This window comes from Adiantum capillus-veneris, chromosome 29 (assembly GCF_014529385.1).
Source record: "Adiantum capillus-veneris isolate H3 chromosome 29, ASM1452938v2, whole genome shotgun sequence".
Lineage (NCBI taxonomy): Eukaryota > Viridiplantae > Streptophyta > Polypodiopsida > Polypodiales > Pteridaceae > Adiantum > Adiantum capillus-veneris.
Genome location: NC_140959.1, coordinates 113755910 through 113781926, shown reverse-complemented (window position 1 = coordinate 113781926; position 26017 = coordinate 113755910). Strand labels below are relative to the sequence as shown.

Sequence of the window (26017 nt, the reverse complement as noted above, 5' to 3'; positions counted from 1 at the left end):
GTCAGGTAAAGTAGAGCAAGATGCTCTAATTCTCTCATTAGACAATGTGTCTAATTTCTGGATAGTAGATTCTGGGGCTTCATTCCATGCGACACCACAAACATTTCCAAGACTACACCAAAGGTAATTTTGGGTATATATACTTGGGAGATGATGAAGCTTGTGAGATTGTCGGCAAAGGTATAGTTTCTGTCAAAACTGCTAACGGAAATGAATGGAAGCTTAAAGATGTTAGGCATGTTTCTTCTGTTCGCAAAAATTTGATCTCTACAGGACAATTGGACGATGAAGGTCACAACATTGCATTCGGAAACAAACGGTGGAAGATATCAAAGGGATCTTTGGTGGTTGCCAAGGGAGAAAAAGTCGGTACACTTTACTTGTGTACTGTTAGCACGCAACCTTCATCTTGTGCAGCAACTACGGAAGTTGACAGTGCGGTGTGGCACTACCGACTTGGGCATATGAGTGCCAAAGGAATGCAAATCCTTCAAACAAAGAAGCTTCTACCAGGTTTGAAAGAAGTGGACTTAGAGTTCTGTGAAGATTGTGTTTATGGTAAACAAAAGAGGGTAAAATTTCAAAAATCAGGAAATGAAAGAAAAAATAAAAAACTTGAGTTGGTTCATTCTGATGTTTGGGGTCTTGCAAGTACACCATCACTTGGTGGCTCATTGTACTATGTAACATTCATAGACGATGCGACTAGAAAAACATGGGTTTATGTCATGAAGAATAAATCCGATGTATTTTCCATATTTCAAAGGTGGAAAGCCTTTGTGGAGAATGAAATAGGTACCAAGGTTAAATGCCTCAGATCCGACAATGGAGGCGAATATTACAGCCAAGCTTTTGAAAGCTTTTGTGCTAGCAATGGCATTCGGAGGCAAAGGACAACCCCAAGGACACCTCAACAAAATGGGATTTCGGAAAGGATGAACAGGACAATCATGGAGCGAGCACGAAGCATGCGGCTACATGCAGGCCTACCGCTTGAGCTTTGGGCGGAAGCTGTAAGTACGTCTGTGTACTTAATCAATCAATCACCCTCAACGGCATTGGATGGGAGAGTTCCAGAAGAGGCATGGACAGGTAAACCGGTGAATTATGCATTTCTCAAAGTGTTTGGGTGTGAGGCTTTCATGCACATAGATAGAAGCTTAAGATCAAAGCTAGATGCAAAGTCCAAAAAGTGTTTCTTCATTGGCTATGGAGAAAGTGACTTTGGGTATCGCCTATGGAATCCTGAAGATGGTAAAATCTTAAGGAGTAGGGATGTAATTTTTAACGAACAAAATATGTACAAAGATTACTTGGAAAGAAAACAAACAAAAGAAACAGGTGATGAGTACATGGAGCTTGAGGACGGTGAAGACCCAAGGACTGCAAACGGTGACAATGTGCAACAACGTCAACCAAATGAGGAGCCTCAATCTATTCCCCGAAGATCTACAAGAGCAAGTAGACCTCCAGAAAGGTTCGTTCCTTCCTTTAACCATCTTTTGATCTCAAATTCTGGAGAGCCAGAATCATACGAAGAAGCTATGCAACATAAATCCAAAGAAGAATGGACGAAGAGCATGCAAGTGGAGATGGACTCACTACATTGCAACCAAACATGGGAGTTGGTTGAGTTGCCTAAAGGTAAGCGGACACTTCAAAACAAATGGGTGTACAAGTTGAAGGAAGAAGAAGGTGGGAAGAAAAGGTACAAGTCTAGGCTTGTGGTAAAAGGGTTTTCTCAAAAGAAAGGTATTGACTTCAATGAAATATTTTCTCCTGTCGTAAAAATGAACTCAATTAGGCTTGTCTTAAGCCTTGTGGCTGCTCATGATCTAAATCTCGAGTAAATGGATGTAAATACGGCATTCCCTCACGGTGACTTAGAGCAGGAAATCTACATGCTTCAACCAAAGGGGTATGAAGTAAAAGGTAAGGAGAAAATGGTTTGCAGATTAAAGAAGAGCTTGTATAGTTTAAAGCAAGCATAAAGACAATGGTACTTGAATTTTGATCGATGGATGTTGGATCATGGATTCACAAGATGCAACTCGGATCACTGCGTCTACACGAAGAATTTGGGAGATTGGAAATTCATCATTCTAATGTTGTATGTTGATGACATGTTGATTGCAAGTGCTAACATGCAGGACATCAAAGACCTAAAAGAGGAGCTGTTTAAATCTTTTTCAATGAAAGATTTAGGTGTTGCAAAGAGGATACTTGGTATGAAAATATCAAGGGACAGGACGAAGAAGACAATAAAGCTATCTCAAGAAGATTACATCAAGAAGGTACTAGAAAGGTTTGCAATGCAAAATGCAAAACCAGTTTCTACACCTTTGGCTGGTCATTTTAAACTAACGAAGGATATGTGTCCAAAGACACAAGAGAAGATAGCCTATATGTCTAAAGTTCCATATGCGGCAGCGGTAGGTTCTCTAATGTATGCTATGGTCTGGACAAGGCCAGACATTGCACATGCAGTGGGAGTTGTGAGTAGGTTCATGGACAACCCAGGTAAAGAGCATTGGCAAGCTGTGCAGTGGATACTTAGGTATCTAAAAGAGACAACAACAAATGCTTTGTATTTTGGAGAAACTGATATTTTTCTAGAAGGGTATGCTGATGTAGATATGGCAGGTGACAAAGATACTCGAAGGAGCACTACTGCCTATGTGTTCACGGTTGGAGGCACAGCAGTAAGCTGGGCTTCAAAGCTGCAGAAAGTGGTTTCACTCTCTACCACGGAAGCATAGTATGTAGCAATGACGGAGGCAAGCAAAGAAATTCTGTGGCTTCACAGATTCTTAGAAGAGCTTGGATTCAAACAAGACAATTGTGTCTTGTACAGTGATAGCCAAAGCGCTATCCATCTTGCGAAGAACTCAGCCTTTCATTCAAGGATAAAACACATTGAGGTGAGATATCACTTCATACGCACTCTTTTGGAAGAGGGACAGCTAAAGCTAGGAAAGGTGTATACAAGTGAAAATCCTGTAGACATGTTTACAAAAGTGGTCAACAAGGAGAAGTTGAGCTTTTGCTCATCTTCAATCGGCATTCAAGGATAAGAAGCCAGAATGGAAAGCAGTCACAGGTTTGGTTTGGAGATCAGTCTCCAAGTGGGAGATTGTTAAGTATGGAGCCTGATTTACACTTATAATTTTCTGTGGTAAAAGCGTACATTTGTAAGGCCCCCATTATGAGGAGAAGCCATCGTGCGTGAAGGAAAATCACTCGTCGGAAACCAAAATTTTCACGGTAAAAAATCAGGGGCAACTTTATTCGCCGGAATATTATGACCGGACAGCGGTCGGAAAGTGGTCGGAAAACAACCGTCGGATGGTCGGTGGTCGGAAGTCCATGGCCGGTGGCCGAATTCAAAAGTGGACTTGTCTTCTCAAGGGCGGCCACACATGGGCGGATTGGAGGGTCCGATTTGGACTTATCTACATAAGAGCGGCTACACATGGCTGCCTCTCATGAGAGAGGGCAACCCTTTTGGCCTATAAAAGGAGGCCATTTCTACACACATTTCATAGTGTGTGAAGTTGATGCAACAAGGTGAGTGTGAGGTGGTGAGAGTGAAGCAAGGCGGGAGCTCCATTAAGGGTATAATCTCTTTGTAAACTACTTCTTGTTTTGAAGTACTAAAGCCATTGAGTGGCTGCTTTCCCGTGGATGTAGCCCACATTGGGTGAACCACGTATATCGTGTGTACTCTCTCTCTCTCTCTCTCTCTCTCTCTCTCTCTCTCTCTCTCTCTCTCTCTCTCTCTCTCTACTCTACTCTATAATCTCGTGTATGTAAATCTGTCTCTCTCCATTAAGTAATCTACTCAATTATCTATTTAGCTACGTCTTATTTTCTAACAAAGTGAGTACGCCGACTTCCCCAGGATTTCAAGTCACTTTCTTCTTGGATGACACTAGGTATGGCTAGGGGTCTATGGAAGTTGTGAGGTTGTTGTTGCGTAGGGAACACTGTGTCTATAATCTGGATCTGTTTAGGTGCTGGCTCTAGATCCCTTTGGGTATCTTCTACCATACTCCTTAATTGCTTGACTCGCTCGATCTCATCCGTAGGGTTTGGGTAAGTTCTTATCTTCTTCTTGGGTCCTGGCCATTGTGGCTCATGACAATCTTTCTTGTTGGTTTCTTTCCCAGTGATCGTTTTGGTCTCCATGGTTTCACATGAATCAGAATCCTCTTCAACGTCGTTTATATAAACGAGGTCGTCACCAATCCCTATGTTGATCTTTGAACTGGGGTTTGACTTCGTTGCTTTTTGCGATCTCTTCCTTCGTGTTTTCTTCTTCTTTTGAGATTGGGCAATTGATGCCGTGTCTCTTTCCTCAAGAATATAATTTTGTTTTTGGAGCATCGATCGTGTGAGTACATTTACTGGTACACAGGTGTACTTTGTGATGGCTCCTCGGTAATCTCAATCTGGCGTGATCTTCGGTGCGTTTGGATTATTCGGACATTGGGCAATCAAATGATCTATGCCACATCGATTACACATGAGTATCGGCATTGTAGACGTGCTCGCTTGATTGGTTTGCATTAATGTAGCATTCTTTTGTAGTCTAATAGGACACTTGGCTACACAATGTGGACCTCCACACTCATAACATTGAAGAGGTGGTCTCTTGGCAGTGTAATTGATATTTTGGTCCCTTGCTGCAAAAACAGCTACTTGATAGACAGGTTTGACTTGTCCCCAATAGTCCTTTATATAGTATGGTGGACTTTCTTCAAGTGTATCAATCACATAGGCAATATTAGGGTCTATATCTTCCTCATGGCCTTCCAAACAAGCAATAGATGACTCACAATCCACTTGATTCACAGAAGTGATTCTCGGATGTGGTGGTTGCGGTCCTAACAGTGGAGGTGGTAGGGGTGTTGTTTGAACAACATTTTGGGCCCTAAGGACCATGTGTTGTGACGTTTATTCAAGAGGTGGGGCTGGCATCAATGCAGGCACTCGAGGTGTGTCCGTCCATGCTAAGGTTGGTCTATTGGCCATCGCGTGCTTAAATACTATGCAATCCTTAGCTTGATGCCATATCTCCCACAAGTATTGCAATTCCCATTGAATTTTACTCTAAAAGTAGGGCATTCACTGGTACTATGCGGACCATAGCATACTGAGCACCGTTGTTGCTCCCTTCTTAGATACATATGATTGTTTTGCGGATCATGATTGTCTCTTAAGACTCTCTTGAATGGCCTTGGTGAGATCTGTTAAAGTCATCTTAGATATTTTTGGCTCCTTAGCAACAAGCTTTAGGATCATTGGTTGATGCCCCGATGCTTGCGAGGTAGTAGATTTATGCTCAACAGACACTCTTTCTCCTTGAATCATTAAATTATCTTCCAATTGGATCGCATTGGTGATGACTGCTTTCCAAGTGGTGATACCTCTAATGACTAGGCCATTGTAGATATCCTCATGTCGTAATCCCCTAATGAATCTATCATGCAATTGGTTATTATTGAAGCGCTCATTTGGATTACAACCAGAATTGAAATGCTTCAAGCGACTAATAAAGTCTCTCACAAACTCTCCTTCCTCTCGTTGGGCTTTTTGGAGCTGAGATGCTACACCCCAAAGCACTCCCTCTCGTATGTATTCTTTAAGAACAATCTCCTTTTTTCTTCCACCCTTAGGGTTCTATACCAATCCCCAGCCTTTCCACTTAAGGTTAGGCTTACAGCATTACTATTATGTAGGTCATTGTGTTCTCCTAGGGAATCGCATATTTGTTCAAATACTTCGATATGCTTTCTCACATCCCAATCTCCACTAAACTTTTGTGTGAGCTTGGCTATTTGTATTGTCTTACTTCTATGCTCCCTATCAGGTGTGTGACGCATATTCTCAGCAATAGATCGACCAATAGCTTGAGCAAACGTTGCCAAGTCACCTAAGTGAGCAGGCACCGTGGGTGAAGGCGCTCCAGAGACTACATGTGGAGTAAGTATTGGCATTGGGCTTGACGCATAGGAAACCCTTGGGTTCCAAGTTTGGTACGGTGTTGTGTCATGTGGCGGTCCAAAGTTCATATGTGTGGCTCTAGGCATAGCAGACGTCGGATGTGATATGCTAATGCTAGCCGGTATGGTCCCATTGAAATAAGAGCTCGGGTGTTGTGGTTGTGGAGCATAGGTTGTTGAAACAATGGAAGGGGTAGGAGCTACATGAGTACGAGGACCTATAGGTGCATATGATTGATACACACTTGTAGGTACTGTTGCCGGCATTGAGCTACCATGTAGCGGTGCTTTACGAACAAAAGAGGTCCATGGCGTGTTTCTTGGCATGCCCATCATTGGGGTAGGCATGGTAGCCGTGGTGTCATCAGAGGAAAGATGAGCTAGACTTGGAACGGTAAAGCTATCACTTGCGGGCTCAGATTGCATTGAAACCCCTGGCGAAACAACATATGGAGGATCCATCGGACTTACCGAGAGAGTCTCCATTTGCGATAAGGTTGGTTGTTTAGCCTTCCCTGTATCCAAGAATCTCATGAGACCCGTTGAAGGCATGTGGATCCCCTTGTTTTGTCTCTCTAGCTCAATAATCCTATGGAGGACGTTGTTGATCCTCTACACTAGTAGCACCCGTTGTGGATTGTAGGACATCTAACCAACCCACGTGATAGGTGTGACTTGTGTATAGGTCGGTTAAAGTTTTCGTTTGTAGTTCGTACTCTTAGTTCTCATTTAGGAACGCTTCATCTAAGATTGAGGTGCTAGGGGTGTCCTTTGAACTATATGCAATGTGGCTCTCTATGGGTTGACTCTTAGTGGTCGCTAATTCAGGAGCACTCGATTGCTCCCCTAGCATGGGTGTTGACATAGGGGCTTTCTCTTTTAACTCTCTCCTTTGCTCTATCCTACGTAAGCTCTCGGTTTCCTTTTTCCTAGCCGCAATGATATACCGCTCAACCTCTTGTACTTCGGCAAGGTTTCTTCCATCAGGTAATATAACCTCTGAAGGGAATAGCTCTGAAGAGTCAGAGGGTGCAGTGAATGGAGTATTCACGTGCACATTCTCCAGGGACATGGGGTCTACGTTGGTCATGAATGACGAATTTACTTCCCCACCCCTCATTTATATCGTTAGCTCCGTGTTTGGAGCGAGTGGCTCTACTAAAGGTTTCCTTCAAGCGGCTAAACATGCTCGGCTTGCACCGTGGGCCCATGGCATGCATGTCTTGGCTTGCGATGGGGAGCGTTGGGCAGTCACCAAGCCTCCGATTTGCTCGGTGCTGACTCCACTGTCGCATGTAATGACTTTAACACCAAGGTCAACACCAAGCGATAGGGATTGTTGGGCAGTCACCAAGCCTCCTATTCGCTCAGTATTGACTCCACGGTCTGACTGTTAAGGGTCTCCGTTGTCGGTTAACAAGCCCCAAGGTCTTTGCTGTCGCTTGTAATGGTTTTAACACCAAGGTCAACACCAAGCGATGGGGAGCGTTGGGCAGTCACCAAGCCTCCTATTCGCCCAACATTGACTCCACTGTTTGACTGTTAAGGGTCTCCGTTGTCGGTTAACAAAAATTTCATGGTTTTAAGGCTAGGAAGGTTTTATTAGTTTAGAAGTCTGATTCTTGGAAGGGTTAGCACTGTGTCCACTTAGGAGAGTGTAAACCAAAGGGGAATCGAGCGTTTTGAAAGGAAGTATGTTGAATATTTTATCTAACAAATCCTTCCAAATCATGTTCGATCAACCCATGTGAGCTTTAAGAGTGAGGACGAGGTCATTTGAACCGTAAGTGTCAAGCCTAAGATAAAATTCATGCAGTTGCAACATTTGTTTGACAATGATCAAGGAGCCAATATCTATAAGGATCCGCAGAGCTATAGGAAGGCTGCATGGAGCAGGGAATCAGGTTTGCAAGAGAAACCTGTGCATAGCTCTTGTTGAGAAGGCCATCATTTTCCTCATTTTCTTTCTTTTCCACGATGCATAGGGGCATGGATGTTAATAGAGTCTTCTTTCTGCGTTCATCCAGACCACCTCTATGACCATGAGTCCTTTAGTATGCATGTTGTTTGGCATCTTGAACCTAAGAATTCTGGCAGATAAAGATTGGCAAAGTAGGCATGCAGCTTAAATATCCACTGAACAATGACACGCTTATTACGGCACCTTGCCTAGCGAGCAAGGATCCCCTTTCCAAATACCTGTTCTGGTATCTTTAGAAGAAATTTCAATAGTAAAGACAGCTTGTCAAAGTCTTCTGGTGTGATGGTTTAAGAGAATGAGTCGTCTTTTGCAAGAACTTTCATTGTTGTGAGCTCTCCTCCAACTTTAATGACCAGCACCATTGACACTAAACACCAGTGGTGGCAACCGTGTGTGTCATGTTTTTAAGTATATACCTACTGTTGAAAGAGCTATATTGGCCGCTAATATGCTGCCTTCTTGTTGCAGGCAGAACTAGGAAGGTGTATCATTGGCGATCGTAACTGGGAAATCTACCGGTTTTTACTTTCCGACCGACCAGATTTATCAAGTGGCACATTCAGAATTCTGATTAGTGAACAAACCAAGCACGTTTTATTAACACTAGTGTGGCCGGTGGCTTCGCCGCCTCTTTCTCTCTCTCTCTCTCTCTCTCTCTCTCTCTCTCTCTCTCTCAGCGGCCCGGTTCTCTCTCTCTCTCTCAGCGGCAGGTTGCAGTGCGCACACCTCCGGAGCTGGCCGGTTGAAGCTGCTCACGACACGTGGCCGGGGGGGGGGGGGGGGGGGGGGGGGGGGGGGGGGGGGGGGGGCGGAATCCCCTCCCCTTTTATCTATTAGTATAGATAACTTCTGATAATTTTAGGGGCTTTCTTCCATTTAAACCCCCAAGGAGCATGCAGCAACATGGGTTGTTGCTTGAAACATACGATTAGTTGGTAATCAATGGTTGCTATATCTTTTTTCGCAGAAAATCACTTTTGCGTATATCTTGATTGACAGCACCATATGTAACGTGACAGCTTCTGCTTCTCAATGATTTGTTATCAAAATAGACCATATGGGTGTCGGAAACCCGAGTATACATTAAGGAAGCCATCATCACAAAGCAGGCTTTGATTTGTGTTGCAGAAGGGCCTGCATAAAAGGTTTGCAACTAGCGATTGATGGGCCATTTGGGATGATCAGTGACAGCTGTAACTTGTTTGAGCTTCTTTTAACAAAATAAAATAAAAACATTAGCGCTCTGTGGATTTAAGGATTTGGTTATATATCGGGTTGCTTGCCCGATATATAACGAGTTCAGTCAGCCTGGGTGGGGAATAGCCAGTTGACCAAAATGAAGGTCAATGCAGAGCTTATGCGCCTTGAACTTGGCACGATGAGAGCCTGCAGCTCTTATGCCATTACTACAGGAAGCAATTTAGCTTGCATTTAGCATTTTTCAAGCAGATTTGATATCTGCCCCTCCTGAATTTTTGAGTTCTCTCCTCTGCTAATTGCCCTCCAGTAGAAAGGCTAAACACATTTCCCTACCATCCCAATGTATTCTTATAACTTAGTTTTCTCCATATGCGTATGGTATTTTTGGCATGCTGTAGAGAGGGAAAGGAGATAAATTTTTGTTTGCTTTATTTAAGTCTGTAAAGGGTTCCTCCATTTGAGGCATCATGTAACTTCCTTGTCCTTCCTTTGTTTTATACTGCCAACCTTTTGTATGCCCTTTTTTTGAAGTTTCTAAATGAGTCCTTCCCATGTCACTTCCTTTTCTTTAGGCTTTCTTTGTTGTAGGATGGCAATGTGAACATTCATCTTGTTTTTCAAACGTTTGGAAACGCGGGAAAAAAGGGAGTATGATATCGCATACCGTACTCCACCTGCAAATTTGTCGCGAGGTCTTCTAGTGCTGAATTTTGGGGCGCTTTTGGCTTGAGCAACTATAGCAAAGGCTTATCATGCAGGTGCAAGCTTGAGTTGTTTATGGATTCGAGTTCAACATGAAGTGGAGCATATTATTGAATATTTTTGGATATAATAAATTGCGGTCATGTATGGTTCAGCCCAAGCTAGCTGATCAAACTTTTTTCTTACTTCCATACCCAATGCGAGTATGCGAATAGTATGGAAAATGTGTGGAAAAAGCTATCCTTAGAATCCTTTGCATCCCATTCAAAGTGCAGTGCACCACAATGGCATTTCAATACCCTCTAGCAGACAAGACCCGAGTCTAGATACCTCGCAAAAGATACATATGCACTCCTTGTGAAAATAACCAGAAAGCAATTGGATATTGAGGAAAAATTGAGAAACTAATGCTAAAATGTGTCTCCGAAAGACGAGGAACTATTTAGGCGGGTGCATTTTGAATCATGTGTGTGTGCCTGCACCTAGATCATCTCAAATTTTACAAAATATAGTTAAAAAATTTAAACTTATATAGATATTACCTTCTCAATTGTGGCTTGAATCAAAATGAGAAGGATTCAAAACCACTGCAAGTTTTCCCCGAGCCTTGAATCAAAATGAGAAGGATTGTAAACCAGTGTGTCCCAATTGCAAAAAAAATTGCAAGCAAATGATTCCTTTATTGATTGTCTTGGGAGAGTCAACCCATTGGGAAAGCATGTTCTTGAGGATCTCCTGTAGATGCTCAATGGTAATATATAATACCGTGAATGACAATAATGCCAACAATATTTTAATGCTTAGGTGACGTAGACCACTCATTTGTTATTAAGCTACTCCATATATAAACTCTCTCTCTCTCTCTCTCTCTCTCTCACACACACACACACACACACACACACACACACACACTACAATGGCAATGTGCGTACAAACCCCATAGGACTAGTGCACATTGAGGTTTCATGTTGCTTTTACAAATTAGGACGTCCATATGCATATCTTCTTGTAGTATCCTTTCAACTAACTAGTATGGCCGGCCGCCGAAGCTCTCTCCCCCCCTCTCTCCCTCTTTATCACATGCAAAGGGGCTTATTTTTGTTTTGGACTTTAGTTTTCAAGTTGCAGATTGCGACACGTGTAAAGGCCTCCCCCTTCCGCCATATATTATGTTAGTATATATAAATATATATATATATAAACGAAAAATCAATACTGGAGTGCTTGGTCTCGTCGGAATGAAAAACCGACTGAACCATCGTGCTCATTGAGAAATGTTGCAAATCGCTGTGGAACCACCTTTTTTTTTCTTCATATATTGTATTGTCTTTTGGTTCGGGAAACTCAAAAAGTAATAGCGAAAAAACCGTTGAATGAAAAAAAAATCGTTAGCGTCTAAAATTTAATTGTTTTCTACTCCACATCGCTATCGGCTCGTTTTTTTTGTTCCCGTAGGAGCGGCCACAAAAATGATCGGGTTCTTGAAAAACGTGCAACGTCAGAACGACAGTTTTAAAATTAAAGTTGTAAAAGGAAAGGGTCTCTCATTTTTAAAAAAGTTGAGAGTTGTGATGCATTTGGGTTCGCTAGTGATTGCGAGAGGTGCCAGGAGTGGTACAAGTTACCCATTGCATGTGGATCACGAGAGAGACGGTGTTGTCTTTGTGATCATACAACCAGGTAGACAACGAGAGAGCAGGCAAGTCTCTTTTGCTTGTGGGTTGCAGGGTGCTTTGCATGGAGTGCAGAGTAGTGAGCTCGTTGTGCACACAGTTAGGGCACAACTTGAGCAGTCACACAGAGAGGTGACAGAGTCAGACATCCATGCTTTGCTAGTGACTGAGCAAAGCAGAGAGTCAGTTGTGCGAAATACTTCTATGCAGGATAGACAGGTAGAGCGGTCTTGCTCTAGTGAGTTACGACAGGAGGACGTTGTGCAAGAGTCTATGTATACGGAGTTAGAGCATGAGAGCTCTAGTGAGTCACAGCAGATTGAGTGGTCATGTTTGCAATGGATGATTGCAGAGGAGATTGAGATGTCAGCAATTATGCAATCATTCTTTTCTATGCTCGACAATGAGCATGGAGATATAGTTGTGCAGGATATGTCTTCCAGCAGACACCTAGAGCAGCTGGTTTGCTCTGAGGTTGCACGACAGGTTGATGCGTCTTTTGTGGATAGTCAAGAGATGCATGTGGCTGACACGCCTTGTCAATCAAAGATGCCTATTGCCAGGGATATATATGTTGATGCATGCTCCGTAGAGCTACCAGGGCCCGCTAGCATTGCATCGGCATTCGGTGGTCTCATGTATGAGATGCTGATCTTGAGACCGGATATCGCAGCTGCAGTGGGTGCATTTGCAGTTGAGATTATCAGTCGTTTGTTGACTGATGATGGCATAGTGCACGAGGGAGATATGCAGGTATTGCGTACATACTTGCAGTACGTGTGCGGTACATCTGGTGGTGTATGGACTTACACGGGAGCAGGACAGCCGGATGCACACGATCACAGCCATCCATATCCGTGTGTCTCCTTCTCTCTCTCACACGATCATAGCATAAGTGTATAGGGGGTTGCTCACTCTTGGAGTCTCCCCACCCATATCCGTGTGTCTCCTTCTCTCTCTCGCACTCTCCGTCTGTGGTGCTCCCCGATCCTCTTCAATATCAAAGTGATGTGATGACAGAGATGACTCACATGGATGTTGAGATGTTGGCTATTGTGGAGTCATTTCTTGATATGCTTATGCCAGAGCTTGATGCAGATTCAGGACAGATGGATACTCTTGGTACACATGTGATATGTGGTGGGCACGAGGAGTTACTCCAGAGCTCGGAGTTAGAGTGCCATGGTCTCTATGATAGGGGACATGATTGCCATGAGTTGAGTTCTGATTTGGAGGTGGTAGAGATTGCCAGGGTTGCATCAATGTTCGGTGTCCTCATATACGAGATGCTGATCTCGAGGCCCGACATAGCAGCTGCAGTGGGAGCATTTGCAGCAGGGTTGATCAGTTGTTCGATGACTGATCTCGGCATAGAGCATAGGGGAGGTTTGCAGGTATTGGACTGATACTTGCAGGAGTGCATGAGCTCTTGTAGACTATTTGCAAAGCTTGGAGCTAGCTCTGTGCGGCTTCCGCAGTGGGATGTTTGTCTATCAGTAGAGCCGGATGCACTAGCTCATCGAGAGTCAATGGGCATAGATTGAGAGAATATCTCACCTTCTATTAGTTGTACACTAGTAGATCTTGCTTAAAGGCACATTGGCCTTTAAGTGGGAGGTTGTTGGGGTTAAGGCCCATGTGCCTTGATCGGTCGCCCAGGTCATGGGCGCCCGCCCACTGTTACCCTATACTTATAGTGAGTATACTGTATAGGGGGAGTTGCCACTCTTTGAGTCTCCCCACCCACATTGTGTGTGTGTCTCCTTCTGTCTCTCTCACTCTCCGTCTGTGGTGCTCCCCTATCCCCTTCACTAGCATCAAAAAAAAATCTTCGAGCTTGGTTTTGGAATGGGTCCAATAATAAAAAGCTAAAGGAAAAAATCACAAACCCCACAAAATGATTCAAAGCACTTGCGAAACGAGTCATGAAGAGACAACTAGTTATGGGCAAAAAAATTGAATCTAAAGGGAAAATTGCAAGAGGTAAGGAGAAAGGGATTTGGATAGAGCGTATAGAAGAGCTCACAAAACATGTGTAGGATTTTACAAAGACCATATCATTTCCAAGAAAAACTGAAGCCTATGATGCACACATTGCAAAAGTGATAAACATACAATTGATGAGTATCAACTATATGTATTATGTGTTATCCGGCTATGTGTGGACCAATTGTAAAATGAAACCGAAGCATTTTAGTATGAACACCAAAGTATTGATGATAGCAACAACAAGATGGAGTCCAAGAAGGAACCTCTACGCCATTAAGTACTGCCACTAGAGGAGACTATAATGGAAGAGGATGTTATGGCCAAGGAAGAGTTTAGAGTGGTGGTGGAAGAGATAGAGGAAGGATGGACTACAATCGCTACGTTTGTGACGAGTATGGGAATTTTGTAGTTGCATGTCAGGAAGCCGGTTGAAGAGATCAAACTAGCTAAAGTGAAGATGGTTCTTGTGGAACCAATACCAGTCAAACTCAATGATAAGGAGCAAAGGGGTGACTATGGAGCAAATGATGGTTGAGCCCAAGAAGAATGAGAAGTCTCGATGGAGTAGAGAGAACATTACAAGAGGGACCCAAAGAGAGGTATGGAAGACTAATGGTAAGGAATGAATGGGAATTGGCAATTCGCAACACAAATGTGCTGTTCGTGAGCATTAATAGTTTTTCTTTGATTTCTCCATTGGATGTGCATTGTCTTTGAATGGTTTCATTACACTTCTTGCACACAACCACTTCTATGGCTAAGTAGAAGAGAAATCAATCACTCCATGAGGAATATAGAGCATCATACCAACATGAACATTAGAACCATGAGTAGTAGTAGTAGCAACATGAAGTGAAAGAAGGACAAAAGCAACGCTTCAACCTTAATATTAGTAACGGGAGCTATGATAACATCCATCGAAAAGTAGAAGAGGAAGCTCTATTAAAAAAACTTCATAAAGATTCAAGGGAACAAGTATCGCAAGTTTTTAAGGGAACCGATGACACGAGGGAGGAGAGGTTTGTAGAAGAATTACACCATAAAATTGGGGCAACCAAATTGGAGGGCAAGGCTATGCACGTCTACGATATAATAATTGATCAAAGGGACTTACGAGGGCAATGTCATGCAAGTCAAGAGGAGAATAGGCAAGGTTGTACAGGCCAAGACGAGAATAAGTGACCATAGGTACTTTTAAGGGAAGCAAGAATAGTGGTCAATCACTCATGAAATGAACCAACTAATGATAACTAGACTCCTCAAATAATGACTAAAACACCAAACCGGAGTTTGAAGGTGACATAGACTAAGCCTGAAGAGACTCCTCAAATAATGACTAAAACACCAAACCGGAGTTTGAAGGTGACATAGACTAAGCCTGAAATCAGTGACAAAAGCTTCACCTTGCGAGAGTAGGCCGGGCACCGTGCCCGGCCCCCCGGCTCGCTAAAGTAAAAAAAAACTGATACTTGAAAGCTTCTAATAGCCTTTCACAAATTGGGTTTAAAATTTAAGGCTTTGATGGGGTAGGGAATGGTCAGTTTAATGACCATCCTCCATAATATTGACGGCCACATGGCGACTGGCGGAGGCCTAGAGCCACGGTGAGAGTCAATAGTATGGGAATGGTCATGACCATTCCCGACCATCAAGGTCGCTGGGAGGGGGCGAGGTACAGAAGATTGCGTAGGCCGTAGAGCTCAAATACAATAGTGGTTCACGTGCAGAGATTGCATTTCGTATGCTGACATGTCGATCGTTGCTTGAATCCCCACTTTTGACGTGTTATGCAATCATTTGCAAAATATTTAATAGTATTTTGCTTGTTGATGTGGCATGCATCCAATGATTGCAACATCTGATTCTGTAGGAGAAGCAACAGTGGACGGAGGGCTTAGATCTTCTGCCCCCCGACCAACGACCTTGATGTTTTGCAAATTGAACTATCAACGTAGGAGCAAAATTTTGATATATACCAAATTGAAGAAAGAGGAAGAGAAATGGAGATGGTGGAACTCTTGATGAGAACATACAAAAGTGGCAAGCCATAAGCGCAATTGGAATAGTTGTACAGACAATAGAAAGAGCAGGGGCTACTGACACCCCATCTAAACACAACCATAGACTACCAAATGGATGCACACACACTCAATATCAAGATACATGCTCTCTCTCACACTCTCTCTCTCTCTCTCTCTCTCTCTCTCTCTCTCTCTCACACACACACACACACACACACACACACACACATGCTCAAAATCAAGAGAGAGAGAGGGGCGTTAAGTTTCAATCCAGGGCTTTCCCTTTGACTAGGTGTATGTTAAGCGTTAGGATTTTACGCGTGTGTGTTGAGTCTATATGTGCCTATCTTTCTCTATATACGAACCATCTTGATGAAGTGGGACAGATTGTCTACCAATTAAAAATTTTGAAAGCTTGAAAAAGATAGAATGTGAGAGAGGAGAGAGCGAGGCCATCGACCGCAACAACCGCAACAAAAGAAGGGACATCGAAGGAAGGGAGGAAGCAAAACTTCCGCCATGGTTGATTTTTAGCAGGCACCAAACCCTTCAAAATTCTATAATTTTTCGAGCATCTTTTGAAGGGTCAATGATATTTTCTCTGTCAAAGGAGGACAAAATGCCCCAAGACGGGTAAAATGCCTGGCAAAAAGCAACCCTGAAGTCTTCCTGGAGGATTGAAGCAATCTACTTGCATGCTTTGGGTCGGACAACTCATGAGGTTTGAAATGCACATGTTGGGTGTGGGACTTGAGTTTGGATTATGGGGTAATGGCATTGGGAAACGGATTAAAGAAGGGCGACTCTTTCTTCGGTCTTACCGCAATAACAACGAGGCTGCGCTTTCCTTTAACGAGTGTCCTCTCTCTCTTTCTCTCTCTCTCTCTCTCTCTCTCTCTCTTTCCAGCTTCTATTTTTAGTCGTTCGGCGCGGCGCTGCATGTCCTCTCCTTCCGCCCCCCACTCTCTCTCTCTCTCTCTCTCACAGAGTCTCACACACACACGGGCCCTAAGGACATTCTTCAAGGTACGCGGTATAACCCATTTCCAAACAGGCTAACGCGAACGCAAAGCGTAAACCTTGGGAGGGTGGACTCTCCTCTCTCTCCCTCCCACTCTCAGACTTTCCTGCTCAATATACATTGCTCTAGCCTCTCTCTCTCTCTCTCTCACACACACACACACACACACACACACAGCACGCACGCGCACACACACAGCAGCTGAGCTTCCAAGTGCCTGAACTATGAAGAGGCCATGGCCTCTCCATCATCTGGCAATGGGGCTGCTACAATTTTTGTTGATAATCCTCTTGGGAGCCAAATGGAGTGATGCCGCTGCAGCATCGCCTCTTGTAAGTAGCAGCAAGGCACCAAGCTCTCCAAATGCATATGCTACAATCTTGTATGTGGGCACACCCAGGGACTATGAATACTACATCGCCGCTCGCGTCCTGCTGCGATCACTGGCCGTTCTCCATGTCAACGCAGACCTCGTCCTCATCGCCTCCCAAGACACGCCGCCCCCATGGATTAACAACTTGTACGTCAATCTCCAATCAAAGCTTCTTTAAATAAATCATCAAGAGAATGGCATATCTGTTGAATCAAGAAAGTTTGATTTGTTGGGTCTTTTTCTTATGGTTGGAAAATCTTTCCTTTTTGTGCATTTTGGGTGAATTTTTGGAATGATTGGACATTGGGAAGCTGAGGAATCACATGGGCATCCTTGCAATGAGACAGTCCTACAGGGAGAGCGATCATGAATTATCTTCTCAAATAGTGTCAGAGATCGTCAATCACATGGATGCCCACTCGGAATGAAACTCAGGGACTCATGCACTCACAAGTTGACTTAGGATGGACCCCTAGAACAATACCTTTGTTTTCGTATGACAAGGTGCAGTAGTATCATCGCCCTTACCCTGCAGTTCAGAGGCGTAGATTTTGAGTTTTTTGAGAATGGTGTAAACAATGTCTAGCATAGCCAGGTCTCATAGTTTTAATCTCTCACAGAGATGTCTTACTGTCTGCCTTAATGTGAAGATCTGCTTAAGGATGCAGTCATTTTCTTGACCATGTGATATATATTTTTTGCCTGCAATACTCTGACAATACTCAATGTTCGACAAAGATGCAAATTCTTTGTAAGTGTTTTGCATGCATATGTATTGTTGTTGCCATTGGTGAGAGTAAGGGTTCCCTGAAAGCTTCAGTGCAGGAATAAATTTTGGATTATAGATGTATAGACCTGAATATAGCCATTTATGTGTATATGTTTGTCTAAATCTCTTGGGGTGTATTTTTTAGTGTTCAGGAAGGGGTCCGGGTGGTTCAAGTAGAAAACATTCCGAATCCATATGCACACCAGAGTGGGTTCAACAAGCGCTTCATGTTCACACTGAACAAGCTGCTTGCTTGGAAGTTGACAGAGTATGAGCGGGTCGTAATGCTGGATGCTGACAACTTGGTCTTGCACAACATGGATGAGCTTTTCCAATGTGGGCAATTCTGTGCCGCCTTCATCGATCCATGCATATTTCACACAGGGCTTTTCGTTCTTCAGGTGATTTTGCTGCCCATTTCCGTAAAGATGCTGATTGTGCGAGTACGTAGTGCTTAGCGATTGGTACTTAAGGAACACAATTGATGTGCGTAGAGCAAGCTCCTGCCCGAACTTTCCGACTAGTTTGAGTGTATGGATGGATGATAACTGGAGTCTCATTCTTCAATTATTGCTTGTTTCCATTGCAGCCATCCCTGGATGTGTTCAATGACATGGTTCAACGTGTGGTGGCAATGGCTAAGAACAGAGATGGTGCGGATCAAGGGTTCCTGACAGATTATTTTCCGGACTTGTTAGACATGCCCATGTTCCATCCTCCAAGCAACGGATCCAGATTAGAAGGGAAGTTTCGGCTACCTTTTGGCTACCAGATGGATGCATCATATTATTGTAAATTATTTTTCTGTTCTCTTTTAGAATAGGATAAATCTTTGGATAAGTTGAGATTATATGGTGGTTATTTTGAATTAAGAATGGAAATTTTCTGTTTAGATTTGCGGTTGAAATGGCGTGTTCCATGTGGACCAAACAGCGTTGTCACATTCCCGGGAGCTTCTTGGCTTAAACCTTGGTATTGGTGGTCCTGGCCCATTCTACCATTGGGATTGTCTTGGCATGAATTGCGAGCATCCACAATCGGGTAAGAAATTAATTGTCAAATGAATCTCTTGCCTCATTTCATAACAATAAATTTCTGTATATATCTATAAATGTAAACGTATATGTATGTACACATACGTGTACGTTTACATATACCTATATATGTAGAGGTAGATACAGATAGATATGCTAAGAATCTTTGTTTGGATGAGTGAGTAAGCTTATCCATGTTCCTTGTGCTTTGTGCCAACAGGTATCAAGAAGAGTTTTTTCCCCTTGCTGGTCAAGCCATCCTATACATAGCTGTGATATTGTTTGTGATAGTGAGTATGTGGCGTCGACGGCACGATGAGGGCTGCAGGGTCTGTATACCAAAGAGCGTGTGGGCAGATTATGGCTCCTACATCCAAAGTTTTGTGGAAAAGCTTTTGACACCCATGTGCATTGTGGCCAGCTTACTCCTGCCAATGGCTATGGTGCCCATAGCATCATATCCTCTAATGGGATGGGCAATAGCAATGCTGGGATCCTTGGCTTTCCTAAGTGCAACTATGCATTTGCTCCGCTTGCCCCTGCTGGCGACATTTACTCCTTGGCTGCTATCCTTGGGGAGCTTGGTGGTTATGGCTTCCCCTTATTACAGAAATGGGCTAATAAGAGCCTTGGCCATTATGGGCTACCTGGGTTTTGCGACGCCATTCTTATGGTGGGCTTTGACACAGGTTACCAAGAGCAAGAATGTGCATGTGGAAAAGGAGCCCACAAGGTCACAAACAGTTCTATTGAAGATTTGCTAGAGATGACAATGGCACTATCAAATACTGAACTGAAATGCTAATTTGGACCTCCTTGGATGCTTGAAGCAATCGCAATATACGCATAGTAAAGGAGCAAACAATGGGTTGCTAGCTTGACGTCACATCTAGCTAGATTTTGACAGTCTAATGTGGGGGTGCCTTCGTTTAGAGACAGAGAGCTATCCATGGTTGCAGTAGAGCTGGCGAGAGCTCAAAAGGATTGCCACATTATTTACTGCATTTGATTTTGCTTCTCAACACACAGCTTTACAAGATCATTCTTTACACATCTACATTTTTGATGTGTTCTGTTGTAGAGTTACATGTTTCATTCTTTTAAGGTGAAGGAGACTCTGATTTTTGTATATGAAGAACCCCCCCCCTCAAGCCCCCTTCCCCACTCACAAATTTATCCTTGTTTTATGCCTTCATGGCATCTATGTCCAAAGTGGAATGTAATACGGATGTACTTAATTTGTTCTTTAGGTCAGCGTTTGGGCTCACAAGGAATTCTCTCTCTCTCTCTCTCTCTCTCTCTCTCTCTCACAGGTCTCTTTAACACTAGATTGGTAACAAGACACTTCTATGTCTTTGGACACTATTGTGTCTTGTTAAGTGACCATTTTGCTTGAATTATTTGAAGAGTATCAAAATGAATTTGTAGGTGTTATATATCCACAAAGTTGTTTTATGAGGTGAAAAAAGCTTTACATTTTTTTTGGAATATCAATTTCACCATGAACTTTACTCTTGTATAACATTTTTGAACTAAAACTCTTTGAAAAAATGGGCCTTGTTTTTTTGGTTTTTTTTTTTTACTTTTTGCAACTACCATTTTAATCTTCATGTTTGTGAAGTTTAAACTGCTAGAGGATAAGACTTTGTAGTTCTCAACATGTTTTGACACTTCTAGGGAGAATTAAGTGTTAAAATTGGAAGTTTTGATCAAACTACAAGAATTGCTTCTTTTTTTTATCAAAATTATCACTTTTATAAAAAATTTTGTGGTTTTCTTAATATCCAAATGTAATTTTGATTGTGTAAGTGTCATGTATAAGAGAAAGCTAATCTTCCTTGAGTTTTGAGGGATCTAATGTACTATATAGCATAGCATATGATGATAATTGAGTTTTTCGAGTGTTGAAGAATATGAGACGTTTTAGTGTAGTAAGTGTAGCTGTCTCAATATTGTCGGTTTTTTAGGCCAATTGTGTGTATTTTGTAGGTAGTAACCATATGGAATCATAAACTTTAAATTGAGCTAGATATTGAGTAGTTTCTCTAGGATTTTAGATTTCATAATGTTAAATCCAATTTTTTCATGTTTGCTATATTTAGCACTTTATCATTGTCCCCAAGGTTCCACTTAGTAAGAGATCCATTATTCTTTTGACACTCTCAATGGTCTCTTTTGGATCCAAAGGTCCAAAGGGAACTAAAAAAACATGTATATAGTATCTGTATTGAACGTGATTATAAAAACTTTAATAATGGTTTGTATAATGATAAAAATGTAACTTTTTTAAACCTTTTTTTTCCCCCCGCAAAAAAGATAGTGAGGAAAAGGTAACTATATGTTTTGACCACCACCCCATCAAAGTTAATGGAGAATTTTATCTCATGTCCTACAAAAATCCTCACTCTTATTTCTATACAATCAATCGTAAGAAATGATTGTTTTGGGCAAAATGCACTGGTCCATCAACTTTGGTGATCAAGACATGAGAAATTTTACAAATTTCTCATTTTTTTTCATATGAAGTAGTTTTTGAACTATAAGCTCATGAAAAGATTTTCAAAAAAAGTGGATCTACTATGGTTTTGGATTTTTTTTCCAAAACCCTGAAAGGACACTTTTATGTCCTGTTAGGTTACCAGACTAGTGTTAAGGTCCCTTGGGCTAGTTTCCTACGACATTAAAATACTCTTCTTCTTCTCTCTTGCGGGTGACAAGAGTAAGACACATGCACCAAAGAAAGAAGGCTACATCAAGAGCTTTTTGTAGCAAACAAGCAGAAAGAAGACCTCGCACATTGCAATCTGTCGGACGCCCTGCACCGCTCACCTTTGGACATTTTGCTATGCCTGCTGTCACGCAGGATGATAGTGTTTATGAAGCCCCATTTAAATCGAAAGCGACATTTAGGGGAGGTTTCGAGAGAGCGCACTATCGTTAGGTTCTGTGGGAGCATATAAATTGTCCAGAGTGAAAGATGACTTAATGTATGAGAAGGTATAGGTGATGATTAAGGCGAAGGTGATGATTAAGGTGGAGTTGAGCCTTTCGAGGGGTGATATTGAAAAAGAGATGCATGCAAATGCGGAGACTTACAAAAAATCTATGTGTGTAAATTTGAGGAAAGAGTTGGACAAAGAGATGCTTGGTAAGCATGACGAGATGCACACATCATTGAAGGTCGAAATGCAAACTATAGTGAGGACAGGAATAAAAAATGGAAGAATGCATGAATGAAAAGGATGCATTAATCAAAGCACTTAAGGGAGAACTCACAGCTTGTAAAAATAGCATCGCAAAGGAGGGAAAAAATCAACCCTCAATGATAAAGGATCTTGAAAGCATTTAGGAGCACGTGAAAACTCTGTGTGAAGAGGAAGATCAAAAGGCACGAACAACCTCTTCATGGACGTAGCACCTATTCAAAACTCAATAGAAGGTGGATAAAGCTAAAAAGTGGACTGAGGATGAAAAGAAAGGAAAATATAAGATGAATGAAGCCACACCGACATCCACTATCATCAATATGTCAATTGAGGAGGAGCAAAAAAGGAAGATTAGAGCCCTTCATGTGTGTGTTACAGGTCTCAAAGACACTGGGAAAGAAGAAGAGGAAGTGAAAGAACTCTTGAAGCGCATGGACATTTTTGAACCCACACACATAGGGGCTTGGAGAGTGGGAAAGAAGGGCAATGATAAGAAAGGAAGTTCGAAGGAAAGAGCACTCATTATACATTTACCTACATTGGAAGCTAGGAAGGAATTCCTGAAGAAGAGACCAACACTCAAGCAAACTCGGATATTTTTGGGTGATGACCTCACTCTAACACAAGTAGGGTACATGCAAGATCTAATGTTAGGATAAAGGAAGCAAGGGAAAAAGGAAAAATTACTTTCTAGAGGGAAGGGAGAGTAGTGGTTTTGGAAAAAGGCACCGCATGACGTTGTGAGACCTATGGGACCAACCTTCAAATGGCAGCATGGAATTATATGAAGCTAGATGTAGGCACATTTGAGGATAGCTTCAAGGGAAGAGACATTATTTTTTAGTCGGAGACGCATCAGACTCATGATGGCACATTACCTAGAGTGACGGGGATACCATTGGGAGACTACTTGTAGACATGATGTGAGATCAACGCAAAGAGGACGTGGGTCAGGAGGTGTGACAGTCCTATTCAGGGAGGAGCTTCAGCCCCTCATTTGTATTGTTCGAAGAGATGAGCAAGCCATATATATGTGGGTTAGAGTGAGAGCGGAGACAGGTAGGACACTCTACATGGAAATATGCTATTTTGCTCCCAATACATCTCATTATGCATTGCCCAAGGGGCAGTCTCCCCACATGATATTGGATGAGGACATATGGGAGTTCTTTAGACATGGAGATGCCATTCTTTTGGGAGACTTTAATGCCAGGACGAACTAATCTTAAACAGCTTTCTATGATGCCTCAAAGGAAATGTTGAAGGAATTGGATGTCAATGATATGGGATTGGCCAGGTGGGAGGATGAGGAGCACACTGGATATGCGGGATATATGATAGACATGGGGACTGCAAATGGACTAGCCATCTTGAATGGCCTCCAAAGATTTCTAGCATCGACTGGGTTCCTCATAGACATGAGGCTAACACAACGGATTATGTTTTGGCTCAGCCCAGTTTTATACCCTCTATTCAAGACTTTACAATCGGGCCTAGGCCTATCGGGGTAGCAATAGATCATGTTCATCATCTCATTCTAGTTTCTCTCTCTCATTAACTCCACCCCCCTCATCCCTCGTGTACATACACACACCCCCTTGTCAATCTATTTTGTTTAGTATCTGTGTGCAGGTGTTGTATGTCGTGTTTGGGAGCGTATGTTAGTGCCTAGTACTACACCTAGGATTGGGCACTGAGGATGTTAGTGGGGATGTTATGGTATTTAGTCAATACTATGCATGATGGAGCTGATGGTTATGTTGTCTTGTGGGTGACTACCGTGGGCTATACCTTGCACTTTCCTCTAAGTGGGCTTATCTTGGATTCATCTAGGTATATATGCTTATTTTTGGCACTTTTGTTATTTTTGTTGAGTATGTAGAGCACACAAACGAGTATGTTGTTTTGTCTCATAGATTAAATTTGGCCTCTACTAGACCTCAACAAAGCTTGCTTTCTTTGAGAGAGCATCCACAAGTGTAATGCTCTTACTAAGGTGGTAAGGCAAAGACTTCTATCTTGCACTTGGCTCAAGATGTGGTCACGTGAAGCATAGCTATTAGTAAGATTTTTGATGCAACTGCACCAAAATCATGAAAATTACAAAAGACCTTGCATAGTTGACAATTGCATATAAGACAAATAACAAATAAATTATTGGTGCACAAGTGAGGCACATAACTATGCATCATGCGACCACTACCTTATATTAGGACAAAATCAAGGGCAACGTATGGAATTGTCATTATCCAAACCACAAGGGGCGAGTTGTAGGGACTCTACAGCTCTACAAGTCACCTTCACGTGAAGATATGAGCTTAAAAGTGGCACCACTTTGCCATAATATCTAGTACAAAAAGTGGACTCGTTTGGATGTTGCAAAAGGATGACTTGCTCCTTTACATGCACTCCTGGGTAGAAAAGTTCAATGTCATTAGATTTCCTTTTTTTTTTCCCATCCAGAGCACGACACTCCTTTGATACAAGAGTATAAAGCTATTTGATTCCCAATGACCCACATGGTTCACACGCAACTCCTTTGGTAGAAGAGTATAATGCCATTAGATTCTATCATGCTCCGGTTCATTTTTTGTCATTTTTGGTAGGCACCCTTGCCCTTCAAATTTGCAAGATTTAATTAATTTTTTGGCATTTTAATTTATTTTTTGAAGAGTAGCTCACATTTTTTCGCATAAGAAATTGGGCAAAATTACCCATAAAGTGCCTATCAAAACGTAACCTTGGTGATCCATCAATAGTTCGACAAATAATTGTAAAAAAGCAAAGCCAAAATGTTCTCCATGGATGCCTTTACAACGACTTAGTAGACCCCTCGAACTTAGTAGACCCCTTACAACGCCTTAATAGACCCCCCGAACTTTTATGAGAAATCATAGACCATTGGATTAAACTTGGTGAATAGGGCCACATGGGCAAGTCAATGTTCTTCCCTGCTTTTAAGTTTTGATGGAGTGCTTTGGAGTTAGGGGACCACAAACTAGTTTTCTTCATCTTATTTAGTTATTAAGATGGGGTACAAGCATTGTCAAAAGACTTATCAGTTTTTGTGTTCTGACTGACTAGAAAAAAACACACAAAATGGTCAAATTTTGTCCTTTTTTTCAAGGTAAGCTTGGAATTTGTCCAAGATGTCGCTATTTTAGCCAGTGAAAAATACACTTAAGTGCCGATTTTTATGGTCTCACATCATCTTATGTAGGCCGCTCGGACTATTCACCTTGTTTAAGTCAATATTTTTTCTTGCTTTTAGGTTTTGATGGAGTGCTTTGGAGGTGCATTAATTAGGGGACCACAAACTCTTTTTCCTCATCTTATATCGTGTAGCGTGTTTAAGAGGGGGTACAAGCACTGTCGAAAGGCTTATCAATTTTTGTGTTCTGACTAACTAGAAAAAAAAAGCACAAAATGGTTGAGGCAAGCTTGGAATCTGGTCAAGATGTCGCTATTTTAGCCAGTGGAAAATACACTAAGAGCTGATTTTCATGGTCTCACATCATCTTATGTAGGCCACTTTGACTATTCACCCTTTTTAAGAGGTATTTACCACAAAATGCATTAGATATTGTCACTTTCTTGAAGGCAATGCACTTGCTACTTCATATTAATGTAGGATGATTTAGCAACTCAATTGCTACTACTGCTTAATGGCTCCACTCTAGAAAAAATGCAGATGTTTTCATCTACAGAATGGCTGACATTTAAATATCACACCTAACAGTGTAGAATGTGAATATGTGTGTGTGTGTGTGTGTGTGTGTGTGTGTGTGTGTGTGTGTGTGTGTGTGTGTGTGTGTGTGTGAGAGAGAGAGAGAGAGAGGGAGGGAGAGAGAGAGAGAGAGATTCACCTTCCATCTCTTGTACACTCTTGACTTTCTACGTTCTAGAGTATGTCTATTTTCTTGAGGACTTTACATTTTCCAACGCATTTTGCTTCTACTAGTATGTGACCCACGCGTTGCTGCGGCCAAGGAAACAATGCCCCTATTCTCATAGGGCTATCTGCGGCCAAGGAAACAATGCCC

At 42.3% G+C, this 26017-nt stretch overlaps 2 protein-coding genes across 2 annotated transcripts in view; both read left to right on the top strand.

The window, feature by feature from the left end:
• The window catches only part of LOC147419786 (ACT domain-containing protein ACR9-like), a 42248-nt gene extending 33652 nt beyond the window's left edge, over positions 1-8596 (top strand). Inside the window, exon 6 of the mRNA XM_086505330.1 lies at positions 8459-8596. Within this exon, the coding sequence (XP_086361456.1) occupies positions 8459-8464 (6 nt within the window). The 3' untranslated portion in view covers positions 8465-8596. The remainder of the gene's footprint in view (positions 1-8458) is intronic.
• Positions 8597-16554: 7958 nt separating this feature from the next.
• Positions 16555-20038, top strand: LOC147419785 (putative glucuronosyltransferase PGSIP8). The gene is made up of 5 exons (XM_086505328.1): positions 16555-17112; positions 17880-18135; positions 18324-18525; positions 18628-18775; positions 18989-20038. Exons 1-5 carry the CDS (start codon positions 16817-16819, stop codon positions 19530-19532), a joined length of 1446 nt encoding a protein of 481 aa, XP_086361454.1. The 5' UTR covers positions 16555-16816; the 3' UTR covers positions 19533-20038.
• Positions 20039-26017: the final 5979 nt, after the last annotated feature.

Bases quoted from the DNA above. Each gene is read 5' to 3' on its own strand.
- LOC147419785 (XM_086505328.1), top strand. From the start codon at position 16,817: ATGAAGAGGCCATGGCCTCTCCATCATCTGGCAATGGGGCTGCTACAA. The intron at 17,113-17,879 runs GTACGTCAATCT...TGTATTTTTTAG, and splicing joins CCCCCATGGATTAACAACTT to TGTTCAGGAAGGGGTCCGGG. The intron at 18,526-18,627 runs GTAAATTATTTT...TTTTCTGTTTAG, and splicing joins GATGGATGCATCATATTATT to ATTTGCGGTTGAAATGGCGT.